Source organism: Choloepus didactylus, chromosome 3 (genome assembly GCF_015220235.1).
Source record: "Choloepus didactylus isolate mChoDid1 chromosome 3, mChoDid1.pri, whole genome shotgun sequence".
Lineage (NCBI taxonomy): Eukaryota > Metazoa > Chordata > Mammalia > Pilosa > Megalonychidae > Choloepus > Choloepus didactylus.
The window spans coordinates 26,634,460-26,655,148 of NC_051309.1; the positions used below are offsets into that span (position 1 = coordinate 26,634,460).

The window sequence follows — 20,689 nt, forward strand, 5'->3', positions numbered from 1 at the left end:
GACTGGTCAATAGATAGCTCTGTGTTTGGGAGTGAAGAGTAGAACTTCTAAAGGCAGATGTCCTTGATCCCACTCCAGGGTCTGGCATTTGCCAGCTGTGTGACCTTGGGCAAGTGTGGTTGATTGAATCATGCCCCACACACACCCTCCCACACAAAGACATGCTCAAATCCTAACCCCTGGTCCTGTGGGTGGCAGCGCATTTGTAAATGGGATCTCTGAAGATCTTATGCAGATGAGGCCAAACTGGAGCAGGGTGGGCCTTCATCCAATATGACTGGAAACCATATAAGGTGAGAAAATCTAGACAGAGATCCAGATGATTGAGCAGGAAAAGAAGCAGCCACAGGAGGAGACAAAAAGAGATGGACGGCCACGTGACAGAAGCAGAGATTGAGTTATGGATCGCCAGCAAGCCACCACCATCAGAACACTACAGACCTCAGAGATGGCGTAGCCTGCTGATACCTTGATTTTGGACTTCCGGCCTCCAAACCGTGGGGCAGTAAATTCCTGTTGTTTAAGCCAACCAGCCTGTGGTATTTGTCCTAGCAGCCCTGGCAAACTAAGACAGCAAGTTACAAAACCTGGCTGTGCCTGTTTCCATATATGTGAACAGGGGTCACAATACATGCGGTGCCCACCTCTCCAGGTGGCTGTGAGGGTTCAGTGAGTGGATAGAAGCACCAAGGGAGTGCTCAATCCCTAAGAGGGAACTATTAATATTTTGGATAAGACATACATCATTTTATAGCTCTCAAAGTTCATTTGCTTATGTTATCTCACTCAATCTGCAGTCATTACTACTGTCCCAGGAGGCCAGGTGACCCCAAGGACACACGGGCGATGGTTGCAGAGGCGAGACTTGAATTCCATCCTCTAATCCTGGACCAATTGGCATTCTGCCCCTCCCCCCATTCTCCTGTTGCTTCAAAAACAAATTTTTTTTTTCAGTTTTACTGAGATATATTCACATACCATACAGTCATCCATGGTTCACAGTTGCATTCATCACCCCAATCTATTTTTGAACATTTTCCTTACACCAGACGGAATCAGAATCAGAACAAAAAATAAAAATAAAAAAAGAACACCCAAATCACCCTCCTATCCCACTCTATTTTTCATTTAGGTTTTGTCCCCATTTTTCTACTCATCCATCCATACACTGGATAAAGGGAGTGTGATCCACAGGGTTTTCACAATCACACTGTCACCCCTTGTAATCTACATTGTTATACAATCGTCTTCAAGAGTCAAGGCTACTGGGTTGGAGTTTGGGAGTTGCAGGTATTTACTTCTAGCTATTCTAATATATTAAAACCTAAAAAGTGTTATCTATATAGTGCATAAGAATGCCCTCCAGAGTGACCTCTCAACTCCATTTGAAATCTCTCAGCCACTGGAGCTTTATTTCGTTTCATTTCGCATCCCCCTTTTGGTCAAGATGTTCTCAATCCCATGATGCCGGGTCCAGAGTCATCTCTGGGAGTCATATCCTGCATTGTCAGGGAGATTTACACCCCTGGGAGTCAGATACCAGGTAGGGGGAGGGCAGTGATTTCACCTGCCAAGTTGGCTTAGCTAGATAGAGAGGACCACATCTGAGCAACAAGGAGGCATTCAGGGGGAGACTCTTAGGCACAATTATAAGCAGGTTTAGCCTCTACTCTTAAAACCAAGGTTCTGATTGGATCAATGGGGCTGTTGGGATCCAGCCCAAAAGTGCACATTGTTTTAGATGCCTCTCACCGAGAACTCTGCCTGGCGGTGAACTTGCAACACCTTTGGGGCTGGAGGCCACATAACCACCCATCAACCATGGGTGTCTCCCCTAGACTGCCACAGTTCTTGCAAAAGCAGAGAGAAGCCATGTACCAAACACAGGACTAACAATTAAAAACGATATCCAGGGAACTGCTTCTGACTCTGCCTTTTTAGAAAATATCCCGTTCCATCAAGAGTGACAGAAGTATACACTAAGTTTCTTCAATTATAGACCCCCTGTTTGCCTGCCCACCTATGGGAAACTTGCTCAGGAAGTCAGATAAGAATTGCAGTTTCAGCACAAATTTAGCGATTCTTACCTTGAATAACACAATGGCATAGTCATATATTAACACGGGATCTTCCGTCTCCAGGGCGCCTTTGGCGTACCACTCAATCGCGGCCTCAGGATTCTTGGTCACACCTTGCTGTCCCCAGAACAGCATCTGGGCCAATCGTTGCTTAAAGACAACAGCAATTTAGAATAAGGACTTTCCTGTGCAATGCTTAATGCTTAATACAAGCCTTTAAAAGGTAGAAGGAAAAACCTAGCGAACATGTTTTTATCTTGAGCACCATGATTTAGCTAGATGTACTTTATATCTTCCAACTGAGGACCCAAGCTCTGAAGGTGGACTTGTGCAAATACAAGCCCTCAGCACAAGCCAGAAGTGTTCTGGAGCCTACATGGCTGGCTCCACCATTAGATTGGAGGCAGTGAGCTCAATGGGGATAGGAACCTCAAGGTGCTATTCATCTTTGACCCTCTGTCCCCTACGCCCACCCAGCAGAGTCTGGCTGAATGACAAAGAACCTACTCAACAAAGATTTGCTGAAGGAAGGAAGAAAGAAATGTCCACTGTGAGGAAAGTTAATGCACGCTTTCGAGTACCCAGGAAGTGGCTCTGGCAGTGGGGCCTTTTCAGAAGTACACACTGGAATTCCTTCCTGTGCTAGAAAGACTGTAGGCTAGGGATAGATGCCCAAGCACAGGGCCAAGGGCCCCTTTTATTAACATTCTGACCCCATGCCTCATTGTCTTTCTTTCTTTCTGCTTCCCCTTTCTCCTTTTCTTCCCTTTGTCTCCCAAGTATTTACAACTTCCAGCCAAGCAGCTCTTGAAATGATAGGAAGGCCACTGTGGAGGATGGGAGGACTGTTACAAAGGAGTACTTGAGTGTCTGAAATGTTTGCTTTGTCAATTCCTTTGATTCTCTTCTTTTTCCTTTCCTTTCCCCATTTCTAGCCTTGTCTGCTTAGCGGCCTCAGAGAATCTTGCTGGCCCTGCTTGGCTCAGCAGGAGCCCCAAGCAAAAGCTCCATCCCTTCTGTGGGTAAGAGGCTTCCACTTGTGCAATCAGCCAGATTTGGCTCCCATCAAGGGCTTTCTTCTAGTGAAATCAAGGAAAAAAACAGATGGGGGATGTTCTCCCAGATTCTGCCCTTTCTTGTACCTCTCAAAAGTCCATCCAAATAACAAGAGATATTCAAGAGACCAGGCTGATTCTTTTGGGGTAACATGCCCTACAAACTTTTTACTGTTCTCTTCTCCTACCTGAACTCATGGCCTTCTTCTTGATGCCCATCTAATCTCTCCCATATCCCAAAATATCTGGTGGTTATCTTTAGGGTTGCTCATAAATACTGCAGCTCTCTCTCCTTTTGGGTACTTGGTAAGACTAAACTTACGGCCCATTTGAAGTCCAGAGTGGCCAAGTGACTTGCCAATGAAATGAAAGGATTGACTGTGTCACTTCCGAGCAGTATCTCTATGAGCCAGCCCGTGATGTGCCTTGCTGCAATGGTCTTGGGTACATGTTGAAAGGAAGCATCTGTCAGCTCGGGTTCCTAAGGGACTGCGAGAGCATAGCTCCTGCCACCCCACATCAGACGTGCAGTGTGAGCAAGAAACGCACTGGCAATGTTTGAAGCCACTGAGATTGGGGCGTTTTGTTTCCCCTGCATAACCTGGTCTATCACGACTGATGGAATCTCCAGTAGCAAGGACCGCTGTTGTAGTCCTAGGGCTGCCACAACAAATGACCACAGGCTAGGTGGCTTAAGACAACAGAAATTCGTCATCTCACAGTTCTGGAGGCCAGACATCGAAATCAAGGTGTCGGCAGCACCGTGAACCCCTGAAACCTGCAGGGGAGAATTCTTCCTTGCCTCTTCTTGGCTTCTGGTCCTTGCTGGCAATCCTTGGGTGTTTCTTGACTTGTAGATGCATCACTCCAGTCTCTGCCTCTGTCTTCCCAGGCCTTCATTCTGGTCTCCATCTTCACATGGTGTTCTCCAATCTGTGTCTTTTTTCCTTTTGTTATAAGGACACCCATCATATTGGGTTAGGGTCCACCCTACTCCACTATGACCTCATTTTAACTTAACTAATTCCATCTACATTGACCCTATGTCCAAATAAGGTCATGTTCACAGGACTAGGGGTTTGGAGTTGAATATATCTTTTTTGGGAGGACACAAGTCAACCAAATGCAGCTGCATGTTTACCTGAGCGGCTGCATTGCCTCGGGTAGCTTCGTGCTTCAACCACATAAAGACATCTCCATCTTCTTTGGTTTGTACCTTGAGTGTTTCATCATCTTTTAGTCTAATTGTTTCAACATATGCCTAAAAAAAGAAACAAACAAAATGTCCAAATGATAAGGGCATGCAAAAGAAACAACATTATTTATTCTTACACCAGCAATTGCTCAAACAAAAGCTATATGAATAACTGAAATATGAGGTGTGTCTACAAAGCCATAAGAGCAAGTTATTTTTAAATGAATGTTATCACATTTCATATATGTAAATCGGTCTTTTTTCCCCCATCAAATTTTTTGCCTTGGGAGAGCACAATTTATTCTACTTATGCTTCCATTGCTCAAGCTTGCTCACAAGTTCACTTTGTGCAGCTGATTTCAGAGTCAGACTACAAATGACATCAAAAAAAGGGGAATCAATATTTTCTGAATATAACCTTATTTTTTTTTCTCAAAGTGTTATTATCCTACATGACTAATCCCTTTAATTTAGCAGGCTCAGTCTCAAGTCACTTTCAGCAATTCCCAAAAAGTAAATCACCCCTGTAAAGAAGAAGGCTTGCTACCTCTGAGGACGAGAGAAAGAATGCACTGGAGGCTCTAAAGATGACCCCAAAGGGGAAGTTCACAAAACGTTTTGAATTTGCACCTGGCTTCCCAGGGATCTGACTTCTTTGAAGAAAATCAGGATAGTTTCAATGTATAAATTTTGGCTGTTTATAAAAAAAAAAAAAAAAAAATGGTCGCATTGTTTCATCACCTCCCCTTATACATAGAGAACTCTAGCTGACAGTGCCATGAGCAGCGGCTTGGAGAGGGCTTCCATTTCCAGTGCATGCCACAGGCAGATGGTGAAGAAGTAGATCTGGACTTGTTCTGGAAAGAAGTCTCAGAGGACAAGGAGCCGGGGCTGATTTCCCTTCTAACCCTTTTTGTTAGTGAAGAAAAGGATTGCACAAACTAGTCTGCAGCTCCGTTCTATAGATTGCCTGGCCCCTGTCACCTCCAAAGCAGCTGCCTGGCACCAGGATCCCACTCGGGGCCAGTAGGGGGCTCTCCAGGTACAGAGCCTTGGTGGAGGCTGAGACCTGGGGACTGTGGTAGAATTCCGAATCCAGCAGGTAGCAATTCCGGCTGGATGTCTAACCTTGGGAGGCCACAAAGCTGATAGTGACAGTTAAAATAATGATGCCCATTTATTGAAACCTACTATGTGCCAGGTGCTTAATATGTTTTTTCATTTAATCCTCAAAACAAGACTGTGACCCTAGCACCACTGCAGAGAAACTGAGGCTCAGAAGGTTTAGCAATGAACTCAAGGTCATATCCGTGAAGCAAGCACTGGAAGCCAGGCTGGACCCACTGCTACTCAATGTCGCCCTCTAGCAGGAAGGCCCCGGAATCCTATCTGGGCACAGGCCAGTCTACCTCCTTAACTCTGCAAAGTGTACTCCCAATGGGTACAGAGATGCCATAAGCTGGCACTTCAGCCCAGACTCTGGGGGGCACAATATTCTCTGGGATGAACCTAGAATTGTGCCAAAGTCGATGCTGCTCTGACAGGGGATTACCAGCAGGAGGCTTTGTGTTCAACTGGGGAGTCTGGGTGTTTTGATTTTTGTTTCTTCCTCCATCTCCTTGTCGTGGAACTTGAAAGAAAGATACAACATATGAAGACACAGTTCCTTCCCTGCAGGGATTTATACTCTTAGCTGCTGCTGCCCCTCACTAGCAGTGATAATATTTCATAACAACCAGCATGTGCTGCATGCCAGGCAGTGTTCTAATTGCTTTACCCAAATTAAGTCATTGAATCTTCCCAACCTTATAAAGCAATTTCCGTCAATATCCTCATTTCACAGATGTTACTGAAAGGTTACTTTTACTATCAAAGTTAAAGTATCAGAGCTTAGTTTAACTATCAAAAGTGCTCACCCCACCAGCATTAATTTTTTATAGTGAAAAGAGTCAGAAAAACCTAGATGCAAAACTAGGCTCCACTACTCATTTGCCATGTGATTTTGGGTGAGGTCTTTAGCTTCTCTGAGCCACAGTTGCCTCATTTGTAAAATAGGAAAAATACTTATACTGACCTCATAGGGAGGTGTGAGGATTAAATGAGAAAGTTTATGAAAGAGGTCAGCAGAGTGTCTGGCATATCACAAGCTCTCAGTAAATGGGAACTCATTATTTTATAGGGACAATAGCTCATACTAAAGTGTAAATGACTGATAGTCTTTAGAATGTTAGCTACCTGCTGGTAGCTAGAGCATGACATTGAGCCATAATTCCTATGATACACGAAGACCTATCTAAGAGAATTTTATGCTTTAGAAAATGGAAGGAATGTAATTTGGGGAGTGGGTCTGGGACCAGAAACATTTTGCAGCTCCCATTAGGTGCTGGGATCCACTCAGCATACGTCATGTGGATGAACTTATTCATGGTGGATCAACCCCATCAAGTCTAAACTATCATACAGCCCATTTTACAGGTGAGAAGCTGCAAAAGAGAAGCTAATGGAATTACCCAAGATTTCACACCCAAAGCGGAGCTGGGACCCAAGCCCAGGCAAACTGGGTGTAACCCATGGGCTCCGGTACACCACTGGCCACACCCAGGCACACACCAGGTTGCTTTTCTGAAGTTCTGGGTCATCATAGCAGCAACTAACAGAGGCACGTGCCCAGGGCCTTCTGTGAAAGCTGACCAACTGCAAAGACATCTGATGAAGGAACAACCCCTTAAAAGGGGACAGTGTTCATTTGCTCTTTCATTCAAACAAGATTTTGTGACCAAAGAAATGGTGCTTTGGAGGGAAAGGCATCCAAGTCAAGAAGAAGCTGTAATGTGGAGAAGCCAGCAGGGGTGGGGGCAAAGCTAGGAGGACTCTAGGAGGACCTGAGAATACCAGACTGACCAGTTTGGGGATATTCTGTGGCTCTGGAAGGTTCTTTTTGCTGCTGCATTATAGAATCAGCAGCTCAGGAGTTCATAGCTGTGGCTGGTGAGCCTCCAGGCTGGGTGTCTATCATCACGGAGTACAGGAAAAGAGAGGGTGGGGAAGGGGAAAGAGGGGGAGGGCAAAGAAAGTGGTGGAGACAGGAAGGAAGAGAGAGAAAGGGAGAGAAAGAGGTGAGAGAGAAGAGGGGAGAGAGAAGGAAAATAAGACAGGGATAGAACAGGGATAAAGAGAGAGGACAGAAAGGGAAGAAGGGAGGCAGGGAGAGAAAGAAAGGGAAAAAGGAGGGAAGGGAGGGAAGGAGAGAGGGAGAGAAAGAGGGAGAAGAAAATTGAGGCAAGGATAAAAGTAGGGAATGAGAAAGAGAGAGCAAGGAAGAGAGAGTAAAGGAAGAAAGGGAGGGAGAATAATAGGAAGAGAGCAAGAGAGTGGGAAAGGGGGGAAGAGAGAGGGGGAGAGAGAGAAAGGAAGGAAGGAAGACAGAAGAGGGCAGAAAGAACAAAAGCTCTGGGACACTGCAGCTGGAAGCCAAGGCTCTCAGCAGCCCCTTATTTTCCAGAAGCATCTGCCTCCTTTGGAGTTATGAAATGTAGCAGCTCAGCCAGGACTCCTGGGAATCAGCAGCAGGTCCTGCAAGAGGAATGGGCAATTTCCTAACCTACATTTAAATCGCCTACGTCTAACTAACCTCCTCCAAGGCCGGTGGGAAAGGCCATTAGGAAACTGCCTCCTAGGGTGTTTAAAATCAGCATTAACATATGGCTCCCAACAGGAAATACTGTTTTCTTTGTTGAAATTTAGCATTTTAGGGATTTCAAAGAAAGAGTGGGGTAATATCAGTAGTAACAATGGAGAGAAAGGGAAGTAAATTCGCAGTTTCCCCCAAGGTAGGATGCCATCTACAAATGAGGTGCTGAATGCAAAAAAAGGCGGTTTAACAGCAGGCAGTTTGGGAATTTGTTGTCAGCAATAAAATACTGGTCGCATTAAAAGCATCAGAGAGGAAACCAGACATTATAATCTCTTTATGTTGACCACTGGACATTCTGTGCTCACATCCTATAATTCCAGCGGTGAACACTGAATGAGTGCCAACCACATGTTTTGCCCAGCGCTGGGCACTGGGGTCACCTGGATGAATGAGAAAAGGGCGCACATGGTCTAATGAGGGAGTCGGCTTCATAACTCTGTACACAGCACTGTCATAAGGAGAATGAGAGACATGTGCCTGGGTGTTATAGTGGCACAGCCAACATGCAATCCAGCAAGGCTTCCTGGAGGAGGAGGAGATGTCAGAGCCAAGTGTAAAAGTAGGAGTGGGAGTCAGCAGGAAAAGAAGAGTGAGTATGGAGAAAGCACAGCAGGCAAAGAGCAAGCAAGACAGGAGGTGTGAACACGACAGCACAGCTAAAAGTTGGAGGTTGCCAGAGTTGGGAGTCCAAGGCAGGGCCTGTAAGTGTTGAGATTGGGGAGGAAAGGAAAAACCAGATCAGGGGCCACGTCATGTGCCATGCCATGGCATCTGATGAAGCTGGACTTAGTTCTGGGTTAGCCCTTTTCAAAGCTGGCTGCACCTTACAATCATCCGAGGAGCTTTTTAAAAATATGCATATACACATATAATCATAGTTTATTCCGGGGCATAGAGATCTTTAAGCCCCCAGGCAATTCTGACTTGCGATGGCTCTGAGAATCACTACTGCAGACAGCCCCCTTTAGGCCTCAGCGAGAAGAGAATGGAAAGGGACAGACTAGGGACAGAAAGACCAGTTGGGAGGTGGTGGCAAGGAGATGGAGATGAGGCAGAGAGAGACACTGGCATGTAATAGCAGATGAGATGATGGGAGATCAAAGGTGCACTCCCAGTCTCTAGGCAGGACTACAGGGCCATGAGCTGTGTTGCAGGGAATGGAGAGGAAATGGCACGCTCCATCTGGGGTATCTTACAATTACAGACGCGGAGTTGGTAAGAAAGTCTCAACCAGAAATAATGGTTTGAGTGTCCTCAGTTCATGGAGGGCAGTGGAAACTGGGGGTGTGGATGAGATCCCACCATCTCCTTCCAGAAGGCGCAGAGAGCAAAGAAAAGAGACCAGATGGGGGCAAATCTCCAGAAAGAGCAACGACCAAGGCCTGGGCAGAAGGAGAGTAGCTCATTTACACCGAAGCCACAGATGCAAGCACACAAAAGACTTGTCATCTTCCTTCTGCTTAGCCTGAAGGAGAGTCCCGCTAAATCATAAAGAAATGACGTGAAGTGAGATTGCTAATAAAGAAGATGGAGCGAAGCGAACCACAAGTTACATAAAAGAGAAAATGAAACAAGAATCAAGAAGAGAGTTATTGACGGATCCTTGGTTGGTTAATTAGAGGTCTGGCTTTCCCTATCTCCTCGTCTGCGACGTACTGCTGGTGAATTAATAGATTGCGCAACAAAAGGACATTTAAATCAACGTATGACACCTGCTTAAATTCTCAAGCAGCCATTAATTACACATTCTTAAGAAAATGAGCTATGACACAACTCTTCTAACTGTATAATTCGTATCTGTGATTCTTAATCATAAGGCTTTTCAGCTGCAAGATGGATCTTTTCTATTCATCATCTCTGGTTCTGACCAATTAAACATTTTCTTTCATAATCATAACATTTCATATGCCAAATCTTCAAAAGAAAAGGAGCTTGTTAGCAATTTACCATTTCCTGTTGTTAATTTATGCTGAATTAGAATTCTTTAAAGAATAATATATAGAGGAGATTATTAACACATTCAGGATTAGTAGAAAGATGATGGCAATATTATTTTATAGCTTGACTTCATATGGATGTTTTTCCAGAATAATAATTTTTTAAAAAAACTTTATCAATTAATAAATGAAATCCTGTCAAACCAAGGTCAATTTTACAGATCTATACTCTGAAGGAACACAAATGTACACATGATAAGAGTGTGTAAGTTTATTCCGAAGGAATCATTACTTTCTAAAGGAATGCAATTGTCTATATAGACAGCCTTTTGGTGTTTTATGGCTTGACTCGTGTTTAATGTTCATTGACAGAATGTATCTTTGAGTCATTTATTTCATAACTATACAGTGGCCGCTGTGGGTTTTTTTTTTTTTCCAGAAACCATCCACTCCCAGTCATCAAAGGACAGGTTTTCTGCACTGTCAATTTCTGAGTGCAACCCAGGAACAGAGCTGGGGTGACCAGTGGCCTAAGATTAACAGTCCTGACACAGCCAAGCCTATCCCCTAGGTCTGCTCACCAGGCATAAACAGGGAAAATCAAGAGCTTACAAGACGGACCAGGATCAAATCGGGTAGGCCCATTTGTTTACCATATTGTCTATGTGGAATTGGGTAGTTGCAACAGAGACCATATTGGCCTAAAAATTTACTGTGTGACCCTTTACAGAAAAAATTTGCCTGGTATAGACAACTTGCACTTCTCAACTTGACCACCCCAAGAGTTATGCCCATCAAAATATCTCAAATTCTTTCTGGAGAAAGAAGATACATCAAAACTCAATAAATAAGCCAAGAACCTCATCATCTACCCCACTGGACACAGATTTGCAACATCAAGAGGTAGCTTTCCTTTCCTTTACTTATATCTTATTATGCTCTGTCCTCAAAGGGAGTCTGGAAGCAAACCACTGGTTAGTCTAACGTAATGTATCAGGGTGTTTTTGGCAGATGTGAGCCACTGATTTCTTTGCTCAATGATTCAGTAAAGTTTGGGGGTCTGCAAATTCAGGGATTGGAGATGGTGCCTCTCAACCAGGCCTTAATCTGGGATAGGGCAGAGTCTTGGAACATCTTCTATGCTGCGATGAGGATAGATGTTTCTCAAGGCATCCAGCAGTGGGGTCGTAGATGGCAGTGGAGCTTGCTTCTGTATATTATAGGTCTTCCTTGTTCATTATAAATAGATAGGAACCCTCCTATCTTATTGCCCCACTCAATTTGACTCAATCCCCTCCTAACTTCTTGGGACCCCACAATCTCACAGGGTCTTGGAACAAAGACTAGATGCCTTTGTTTCCAGTGCACATTTTTTTGCAAAATCAAAATCTGTCCAGGTCCAAATCCACCCTTTGGTATGCCATTCCCCCCACTCATGAAAAGCTTTTCCTGAATAGGTATAGGACTGTATCTGCACTCAGCGTAAACACACCGTCAGGAAATATGCATTGGAGAAGGCAAGAAAATTTTTCTCTCTATCTGATTACATGCATTCTCTGAAGGTAAAGAAATAAAGCAGGTATAGGGGCAGACGCTTTATGACACCTTCCAGGAAGCCCTGGCGAACCACTTCTCGCAGGTACCTGATCTCCTTGGAGTGTGTGCTGGTCAAGGGGCGTCTTCATGGCAATGTTGCTGTAGTAGGCATAAGACAGCTCCCAGTCCAGGGGGTAGCTGTCAACACCCTGGTAGTGCTTGTACCCAAGATTCATTGACGAGAGCCTCTCGCTGCCCTGGCCTCCGACCAAACTATACAACATGCCCTGTTAGGAAGAAATTGACACCGTGTTCACCAGATTGTAGACAAGGGTCGTAAAGTTCCAATGCTGAAGGTCATCTGGCCCAGCTCTCTGTTTCAGCATAGCCATTCCAGAACATGTTGCCTCACTTTTTTTTTTTCTTTAATATATCTTCAGAAAAGAATCTGACCCAGCTTCTAATGGTCTACAAATTAACAAATTTTACAGTCCTTCCTGATGTCTAAGAGCTTCACATTCCCTTTTCTTATTGAAAATGGGGACCATCCCCTGACTTCTCTCCTAGCACCTCTTTGTGTCCCCAGCAGCTGTTTGAAGGATCTTTGCTCTGCCTCAGCTACATCATCTATGGCCAGATGATGTGAATTCTGGACCCCTGCTCAGGATGTTAGCAATGGAAGGGTCTTTAGAGATTGACTGGTCCAGCAACCTCATTTCATATTTGAGGGAATAGAGGCCCAGAGAGGTGCAGTCACTTATCCATGGTCACCCAGCCACCTTCTGACAGAGGCAGGGCTAGAATCTTCTATACTAATCCCCTGTTGTGGAGACTGCCTCAGGGACTCAGGAAAAGGTGTCATCAATCATGAGCACCTATAAACCAGACACATTGAAAAGGAACATGCAACCACATGGGCAGGCTTAAGCTACCCATTCCTTGGTGGAACCCTAAGGCTGAGTCTCCCCAAACCAAGGATAAGTAACCAGGAGTGCAAATCTGAAAATTGAAAGTGACCAGGCAATGTTTAATAGTACTTATAAATGTGTGATTCCAAATTTTAGGCAAGTTGCTTAATAAATTTGGATTCAAAACCAAAAAACCTGGCTTTTATTTTGATGGTAGAAGGTTGGATGTGAAAATACTTTGATTAGCAGTCCAAATGACTTCACTAAACTAAAGAGCAATATGAGGAAACAGTCCCACAGCCAGAGTAGTTACAAGAATTGATTAAGATGACCTATTCTTGAAGGGTTGGCATTCTGGAAATCCCTGCACACACAAACAAACAAACAAAAAAAGCCTTGTTCCTTAGGCCATATACCAATCACACCCTCGTAGCTGTGTCCAGGAATGGATGATGTGCCCTTTCTCACTGAAAGCAGGGCATCTTGTGTTTAACACAGCCTTAGGACGTGTTGCTTGAATAAAGATTTTTGAAAGCATTCCAGGAACTGCAACACATCCAGTTCTACCAGGGGATGAGGGCAGTATTCTGCAGACATAACACAGGTGGCATGCTCCTGGAACCCCTGAAATACTCTACCTGTAGCTGATCCCGGGGTACACTTAATCCAGTTTCAGAAAAGACTGAGAGGTAGTAGGATGCCTTATGGTATCCACAGCAGCTGGAGTACCTCAGAAAGGGGAGAGCAGAGCTAATTTGGAGAAGACCTTCAACGCCAGAGAGTCTCTTTAAGGCCTTTTCAAATATCCTCCCACCGATTTCTAGCACGGATTCATTCTGGTTTCTCGGCACTGTAAATAACACAATTCAGAGCACACAAAAATTAATTATCATGAGATCAACGTGGCTTTAGAAAGAAGAAGGAAAAGCCAATTAAACCACCTGAGTTATTAATATGGCCGATCCTGCAGTGCCCTGAGACACACCCCCTTCCCGGGTGGTAAATTAAACCCTTTGGGGTATGCCACAGTGTCACTCCACAAATAGCTTTTTCTTTGGCACTAAATGACAGCCTAGTATCTTGGGAAAATGGATGTGACTTATACAGCTGAGAGAGTGCCTCAAGAGAGTAATTTACTCTGTGTAACTCCCCACCAAATCAGGACCACTGAAACTTCCAGAGAGCTTTTTTTCCCTCTAAGACTCCAAAGAATGCATTTTATCTCAAAAAATAGTGCCTAGGTGCTGCTCTAAAATGTTGAGCACCAAACCTTATTTCTAGATGTTTTCTTATGGTCTTTCACCTCTAGTTTTCCTCGTGGGTCTCTAAATACAATTAAAAGAGTAAGAATAGACTTTTACTGAGGTTTACAACATGTCAAATACAAAAAGAGTGTGTTAAAATGCCTTAAAGTGTGCTTAAAGTGCCACTTAATCCGTACAATTTTATGAGATAGGTACTATTATTAGCATCCCCATTTTTTCAGATGAGGAGACTGAGGCTTGGAGAGGTCAAATAACTTGTCTAAAGTTAGAAAAGCTGGTTAGTGACCCAGCCAGGCTTTGAACCCAGTTTTGCAGATCACCAAAGCCAGACTTCACTTTCTTCCTGATAAACAAGCAACCAGTTGAATTAATAAGAAATTTACTACCATGGAGAAAGACTTGTTTACTCAACTGCTTTAAGCTATAGGATGCTTCCTTTTATATAACCTTCCCATAAATCTATAAGCTAATAAACATTATAGCCCAAACCAGCAAGTTATATGGCCCTATCATGTAAGCATTAAAGCCTTCTGAAATCTTATTTTGTCTGCATTATTCATTGCTCTTGTTTATTAATCTAGCCAATAAATGTTTCTATCATATGCAAGGCACTATTCTAGATACTATGTTACCAAAGACCATCTAGGGTTTCATAGCTATTACTTATATTTTAGGAGATAGGTCAACTTATTTAAAACCATAATTCTATTTGCCTAAAACCTAAGTTTAATATTTTCCTTTTATTTTCTTCATTCCATCCGAAATAAAAATATTACTAAAAACTTTCAGGAGGCAACAAGAGATACACTCTTTATCAGGCCCCCACCCAGGAACATACAGTGAAGAATTTCCAATGTGGAGAAACTCAGACGGGAAGGTTTGGGTTTGGGTTAATGTAAGGCAAGTCCCTCGCAGAAGTCCACATTAGAAATGGAGATGGGGAGTGATCCACTGATCAAAGTGGGGAACCCGATCTGGCTGAGGTCCCTCCGGGCACCCAGATGGGCAGGCTGACACTGACCCCTTCACCTGCAGAGCCCTGAGGTGTGAGAAGGAGCCCTCCCCGCCACCCCCCACCTCCACCCATCTCCCCTCACTCCTGGAATGCCTCACCTGGGCAGTCACTACAAGGCAGGGACTGGGTCTTTGGATCTGCTTTGGCTCACTTGATTCCAAACACCCAGCACAATAGGTGCTGAAACACCTGAACACACTGGCTATTTTTTTAAATCCCTAAAGAAAGAAAGACCTACATATTGTTAAAAAAAAAAAAAAAAAATCAAACAATGCAGGTCTGTGTAAAATAAAACAGAAGGTCCTTCTCCCCCAATCCTTCTTTAATAGGGGAGATAACACTGTTAAAAGCCCAGTGTGTACGCTTCCAGACTTTTCTTTTGCATACATAATAATTCATATCACATCTATCAGCATATATGCATATACCTTTTTCCTCAAAATGGCATGCTATATGATAGATTCTGGCCTTCAGCTTTCTTTTTTAAATTAACCACATATCAAGACCAGCTCTCCATGGCTATCAGAACCGTATTCTCTCATTCTTTCTAACACCTGAGTCGTGTTGCAATCTATCGCTGTACTGCTTTTCCAACCAGTTCTGTTTTTAGACCCTTGGCTTGTTTCTGGTGGCCTTGCTACCCCAACAATACAACAATGAACATCCTTGTACATTTTCCCCAGCTCGCCTGTTGGGAATATATATAAATGACAACACCCTTTTTCGGCCAGGAATCTGGGGATCTCATTTTGCATTTTTCCCTTTGTATAGTTGAGGGAAGAATTCCATCCCACCCAATCATTAGCCAGGATAAGAGCCTTCTCACTGTGTTTGTGTGCACTGTGGCACTCAGATGAAGTTTCAGAATCAATTCTACTCATACTTATTCATATATTTGCTTTTAAATATGTACCCATGTCAGTGGCCCTTCTGTGCCCATTCCGAGCCAAGCAACATTAACATTTTGTTAACGATCCGTCCTCTCTTCACCAGCTCTGCCACACGTCTAACTAAGATGATGACGATGACTTCTGCCTGACTACATGTGGCCTGGGGCTGTGTTGACTCAGAGGGGGACTCCAAACCAAATGAGGCTCCAAATGAAACACCTGCCCTGCTGACCCCTGGCAGAGATCTCTAGCAACCATTATCCAGAGTGACCAGGTAGTTGGGATTGGCTGAGAATAAGGAGCAAACGAGGAATCCTTTGCAAAGTTTAAATCCTTTGCACAAAAAATGGCACAGACTTAAACATAAGCAGGTGGAATGGACTTCATTATTTCTTTCCTGTGTGAAAATCCTTAAATCCCCCAAAATAATGCCCATCAGTGTTTTCTCTGCAAAAGAGCCTAAACGATTTTCTGCACTAGTGAATATAATGATAAAAAAATAATTCTAAGGTAAAACTGCTTGTTTTCACACATTCTCAAAAGTTTGAATTCCCACGGTGGCACAAGCTCAAAGCTGCGATGTCTTTGGTGATATTGAGAAACTGGCGATTTTAAAATCAGTTTAATGAAACTGTTAATTTCACCCATCTGGTTTAGCATATGCATTTTTTTCTAGTCAATCTGTAACTAAAAAGCATGCCTTGTTTATGGAGATTAATGATGTAATGAGGAAACCAACAAACAAAAAATAGAAGGCATTTTTTTCATTTTCTTTCTTCCTGTGCCAGAAGCTAAGGAAACAAAAGCCATCACCATCATTAATTAACTTTTGTTATTGTTCAAAATGGCACAGCTTCATTCCTTTTGCTCTTTTTCCTTCTTTACAACAATACCCTGAGGTCACCATTAGCGTGCGCATCGTTAAAACAAGCAAAAAACTGTAAATGAGAAGGTAGCCACTTGTCCAAGACTCCGAAGCTAGAACCAGCACCTGATTGAGAATTCAGAAGGAGAAAGACACACTCATTCCTTGTGAGAAGAACGGGACATCAACAGGACAATCATTTTTAGTTTCAAGCTTCCAAGAGGTGTAATGCATCCAAAGTAGAAGTTCCAAAGGGAAAAAAAAAATGAAAGCAGAAAATGTCATTCAACCATAAAAGGAATGATCTTTACCAACAAGTTTACTGGTTCAAAACTCCACAGCATGTCCCTCGTTTGCATTCAAATCCAAAGAGCCCCACCAGCTCCAGAGGCCTCAGGAGCTAGTCTATTTCTCCCTCGAAAGTAAACTGTGGAACGTCATCAACATGAGGACGTTAAGACATCCCCTGAAAAAAACCTTCCCAGAGATTCAGCGAATAAAAGGACAAATCCCATCTGCTTAGAACTCTGTGGAAGGATCCACAAACACTGAATAGAAGAAAAAGAAAAATATCAGGCAGGGAACTTCCACCCCTGACTGCTGGTTCACTTCCTTCTTCCTCACTCGGTACGGGCAGCTTGGGAGTTGTCCAGAGGCTGTGGCCCGTGTCCCTCTCAACTCCCACCAGGGACAGCAGCGGTAGAGCCCACACATTTCCAGGCACAGGGACCCACGTCCACAGAGACCCAGGGAAGAACCCAAGCCACTGAGGAGTGCCGCACACAACAGGGCCCCCAGGGGGAAAAAAGAGAGAGAGGGAGAGACCGAGGTGGAACTGTGGCTGGCAGGTGCTGCACTCACTCAATCAGCTTCTGTTGGCTGGACTGTCTCTATGCAAAATGGACTTTTCTTGAGCAACTTACCTTTCTGGATTGACCCCATCTAGTCCTCAGGGCAGGATGCCCTAATAGGGAAGAAATTGGAGGCAGAAAAGCCTCACAGAGGTAAAAAAAAAAAAAGGGGGGGCAGGAAGGTTGTTAAATTGAACTGCTGCAAGACACAAGGGTTGCAGAACTGAAGAGTAAGGAAAATGGGGCACTGAGTGACGGTGAGAATTTAAACAAATCACAGAAGCTGGGGAGAAAATTCTGCACAAAAACAAACAGAACAGATCAAGATTCCTGGGGAAGGAACAGAGGAGAGGAAGCTCTCTCCTGGAGGTGAAACCATTACTCAAAAAGTGCAGTCATAAAAATTGTAGCACAGGTGTGACTGCGTGACAGTGAAAACCTTGTGGCTTGCACTCCCTTCATCTAGTGTATGGACAGATGAGTGGAGAAATGGCAACAGAGATTAGATGAAGAATAGGGTGGGATGGAGGGGATGGAAAGATTTGGGTGTTCTTTTTTGCTTTTGTTTTTACTTTGGAGTAAGGAAAAGGTACAAAGGTTGATTCTGGTGATGGGCACATAGCTGTATGGTGGTGCTATGAATAGTTGATTGTGCATTGTGGATGACTGTAGGGTGTTGAATATATCTCAATAAAACTACTTTTAAAAACTGGGTGAACAATGTGAGGGAGAAGGGGAATGGGATGTTTCAAATGTTCTCTTTTATTTTAATTTTTATTCTATCTTTTGGAGTGATGAAAATGTTCAGGGATTGATTGTAGTGATGGATGCACAACTATATGATGATACTGTGGACAACTGATTGTACAGTTTGGATGATTGTATGTTATGTGAATATATCTCAATAAAATTGCATTAAAAATTGTAGCACGTATCTAGGGCAAGAATCTGATGAAGAAAAGCTGAGAAAATCTGATCAATTAAACACAGGCTATCCTAAAGGTCTAGAATGAGTTGGAGCAAGTGTCAAAGAAGAGCCTTAACACAAAGCCAATCAACAATAAAACCCTGGATAAGAGGGAGAAACTGACCTTCTGAGTTAACTTACCAAGATAACCAGATGCCTAGACATCAGCAAAAAATTACAAGCCATTCCAAGAAACGGGAATACATGGCTCAGTCAAGGGAACATATTAAAACTTAAGAGGAAACATAGTATTTGGAACAACTAATCAAGGAAGTTCAAAGAAATCTCCTAAATCAATTCAAGGAGATGAAGGAAAATATGCATAAAGAGATAAAGGATATTAAGAAGACAATGTATGAGAATAAAGAAGAATTTGAAAGTATAAAAAGAAACATAACAGAAATTATAGGGCAAAAGGCACAATAACAGAGATTAAAAATACACTAGAGGCATACAACAGCAGATTTGAACAGGCAGAGAAAGAAGCTGCAAAACAGAAAACAGGACAATTGAATCCACACAGTCACAACAGATAGAGAAAAGAATAGAAAAAATTGAGCAATCTTAGGGATTTGAGTGACAGCATGAAGCATACAACATCCGCATCATGAATGAAGGAAAAACAAACACATGATCATCTTCATTGACGCAGAAAAGGCATTTGACAAAATTCCAGCATCCTTTCTCTATAAAAACGCTTTGAAAAAAACAGGAATAGAAGGAATCTTCCTCTACCTGATATAGGGCATACATGAAAAACCCACAGCTAACATCATACTCAGTGGGGGAAGTCTGAAATCTTTCTTTCCCTCTAAGATCTGGAACAAGACAAGGATGCCCACTGTCACCATCATTATTCAACATTTTAATTCGAAGTTCTAGCCAGAGCAGTTAGGCAAGAAAAATAAATAAAAGGCATCCAAATTGGAAAGGAAGAAGTAAAACTTTCACTATTTACAGATGACATAACCCTATATCCAGAAAGATCCGAAAAATTTACAATAAAACTCCTAGAGCTAATAAATGAAATCCATCAAAGTGGAAGGTACAAGATCAACATGCAAAAATCAGTAGTATTTTCTATACACTAATAATGAGCAATCTGAGGAGGAAGTCAAGAAAAAAATTCCATTTACAATAGCAACTAAAAGAATCAAATATTTAGGAATAAATTTAACCAACGATGTAAAGGACTTGTACACAGAGAACTACAAAACACTGCTAAAAGAAATCAAAGAAGATCTAAATAAATGGAAGGACATTCCATGTTCATGGATTGAAGACTAAATATTGTTAAGATGTCAATTCTACCCAAACTGATTTACAGATTCAATGCAATTCCAATCAAAATTCTATAATTGCAGAAATGGAAACGTCAATTATCAAATTTATTTGTAAGGGTAAGGGGAACTTGAATAGCCAGAAATTATCTTGGAAAAAGAAAAATAAAGTTGGAGGACTCACATTTCCTGACTTTAAACATATTACTAAGCTACAGTGATCAAAACAGAATGGTATTGGCACAAGGATAGGCATATTGACCAATGAAATAGAATTGAGATGCAAAAATAGACCATCACGCCTATAGCCAGTGGATTTTTGACAATGCTGCCAAGTCCACTCAATTGGGAAAGAATATCTTCAACAAATGGTGCTACGAGAATTGGATATCCATATGCAAATGAATGAAAAAGAAATCCTTTCTCACACCATATACAAAATCTAACTCAAAATGGAAATGGATCAAAGACCTAAATATAAGAACCAGGAATATAAAACTCCTAGAAGAAAATGTAGGGAAGCATCTTCAGGGTCTTGTGTTATAGACAATGGTTTCGTAGACTTTATACCCAAACCACAAGCAATGAAAGATAAAATAGATAAATAGGGGGGAGGCGGGGCAAGATGGCAGACTGGTAAGCTGTATGTTTTAGTTACTCCTCCAGGAAAGTAGGTAGAAAGCCAGGAACTGCGTGGACTGGACACCACAGAGCAATCTGACTTTGGGCATACTTCATACAACACTCATGAAAACGTGGAACTGCTGAGATCAGCGAAATCTGTAAGTTTTTGCGGCCAGGGGACCCACGCCCCTCCCTGCCAGGCTCAGTCCCGGGGGAGGAGGGGCTGTCAGCTCCGGGAAGGAGAAGGGAGAACCGCAGTGGCAGCCCTTATCGGAAACTCATTCTACTGATCCAAACTCCAACCATAGATAGACTGAGACCAGACACTAGAGAAACTGAGAGCAGCCAGCCCAGCAGAGAGGAAACAGGCATAGAAAAAAAACAACACGAAAAACTCCAAAATAAAAGCGGAGGATTTTTGGAGTTCTGGTGAACATAGAAAGGGAAAGGGCCCTGAGGCGCATATGCAAATCCCGAAGAAAAGCTGATCTCTCTGCCCTGTGGACCTTTCCTTAATGGCCCTGGTTGC

The 20,689-nt window shown here is 43.0% G+C and overlaps 1 protein-coding gene across 1 annotated transcript in view; it reads right to left on the minus strand.

Moving 5' to 3' along the window:
- Positions 1–20,689, minus strand: part of SEL1L3 (SEL1L family member 3) — a 124,663-nt gene that overhangs the window by 47,480 nt on the left and 56,494 nt on the right. The window contains exons 10-13 of the mRNA XM_037829527.1: positions 13,042–13,253; positions 11,603–11,782; positions 4,275–4,394; positions 2,088–2,228 (exon numbers count right to left, since the gene is read on the minus strand). Coding sequence (XP_037685455.1) covers positions 2,088–2,228; positions 4,275–4,394; positions 11,603–11,782; positions 13,042–13,253 — 653 coding nt within the window. The remainder of the gene's footprint in view (positions 1–2,087; positions 2,229–4,274; positions 4,395–11,602; positions 11,783–13,041; positions 13,254–20,689) is intronic.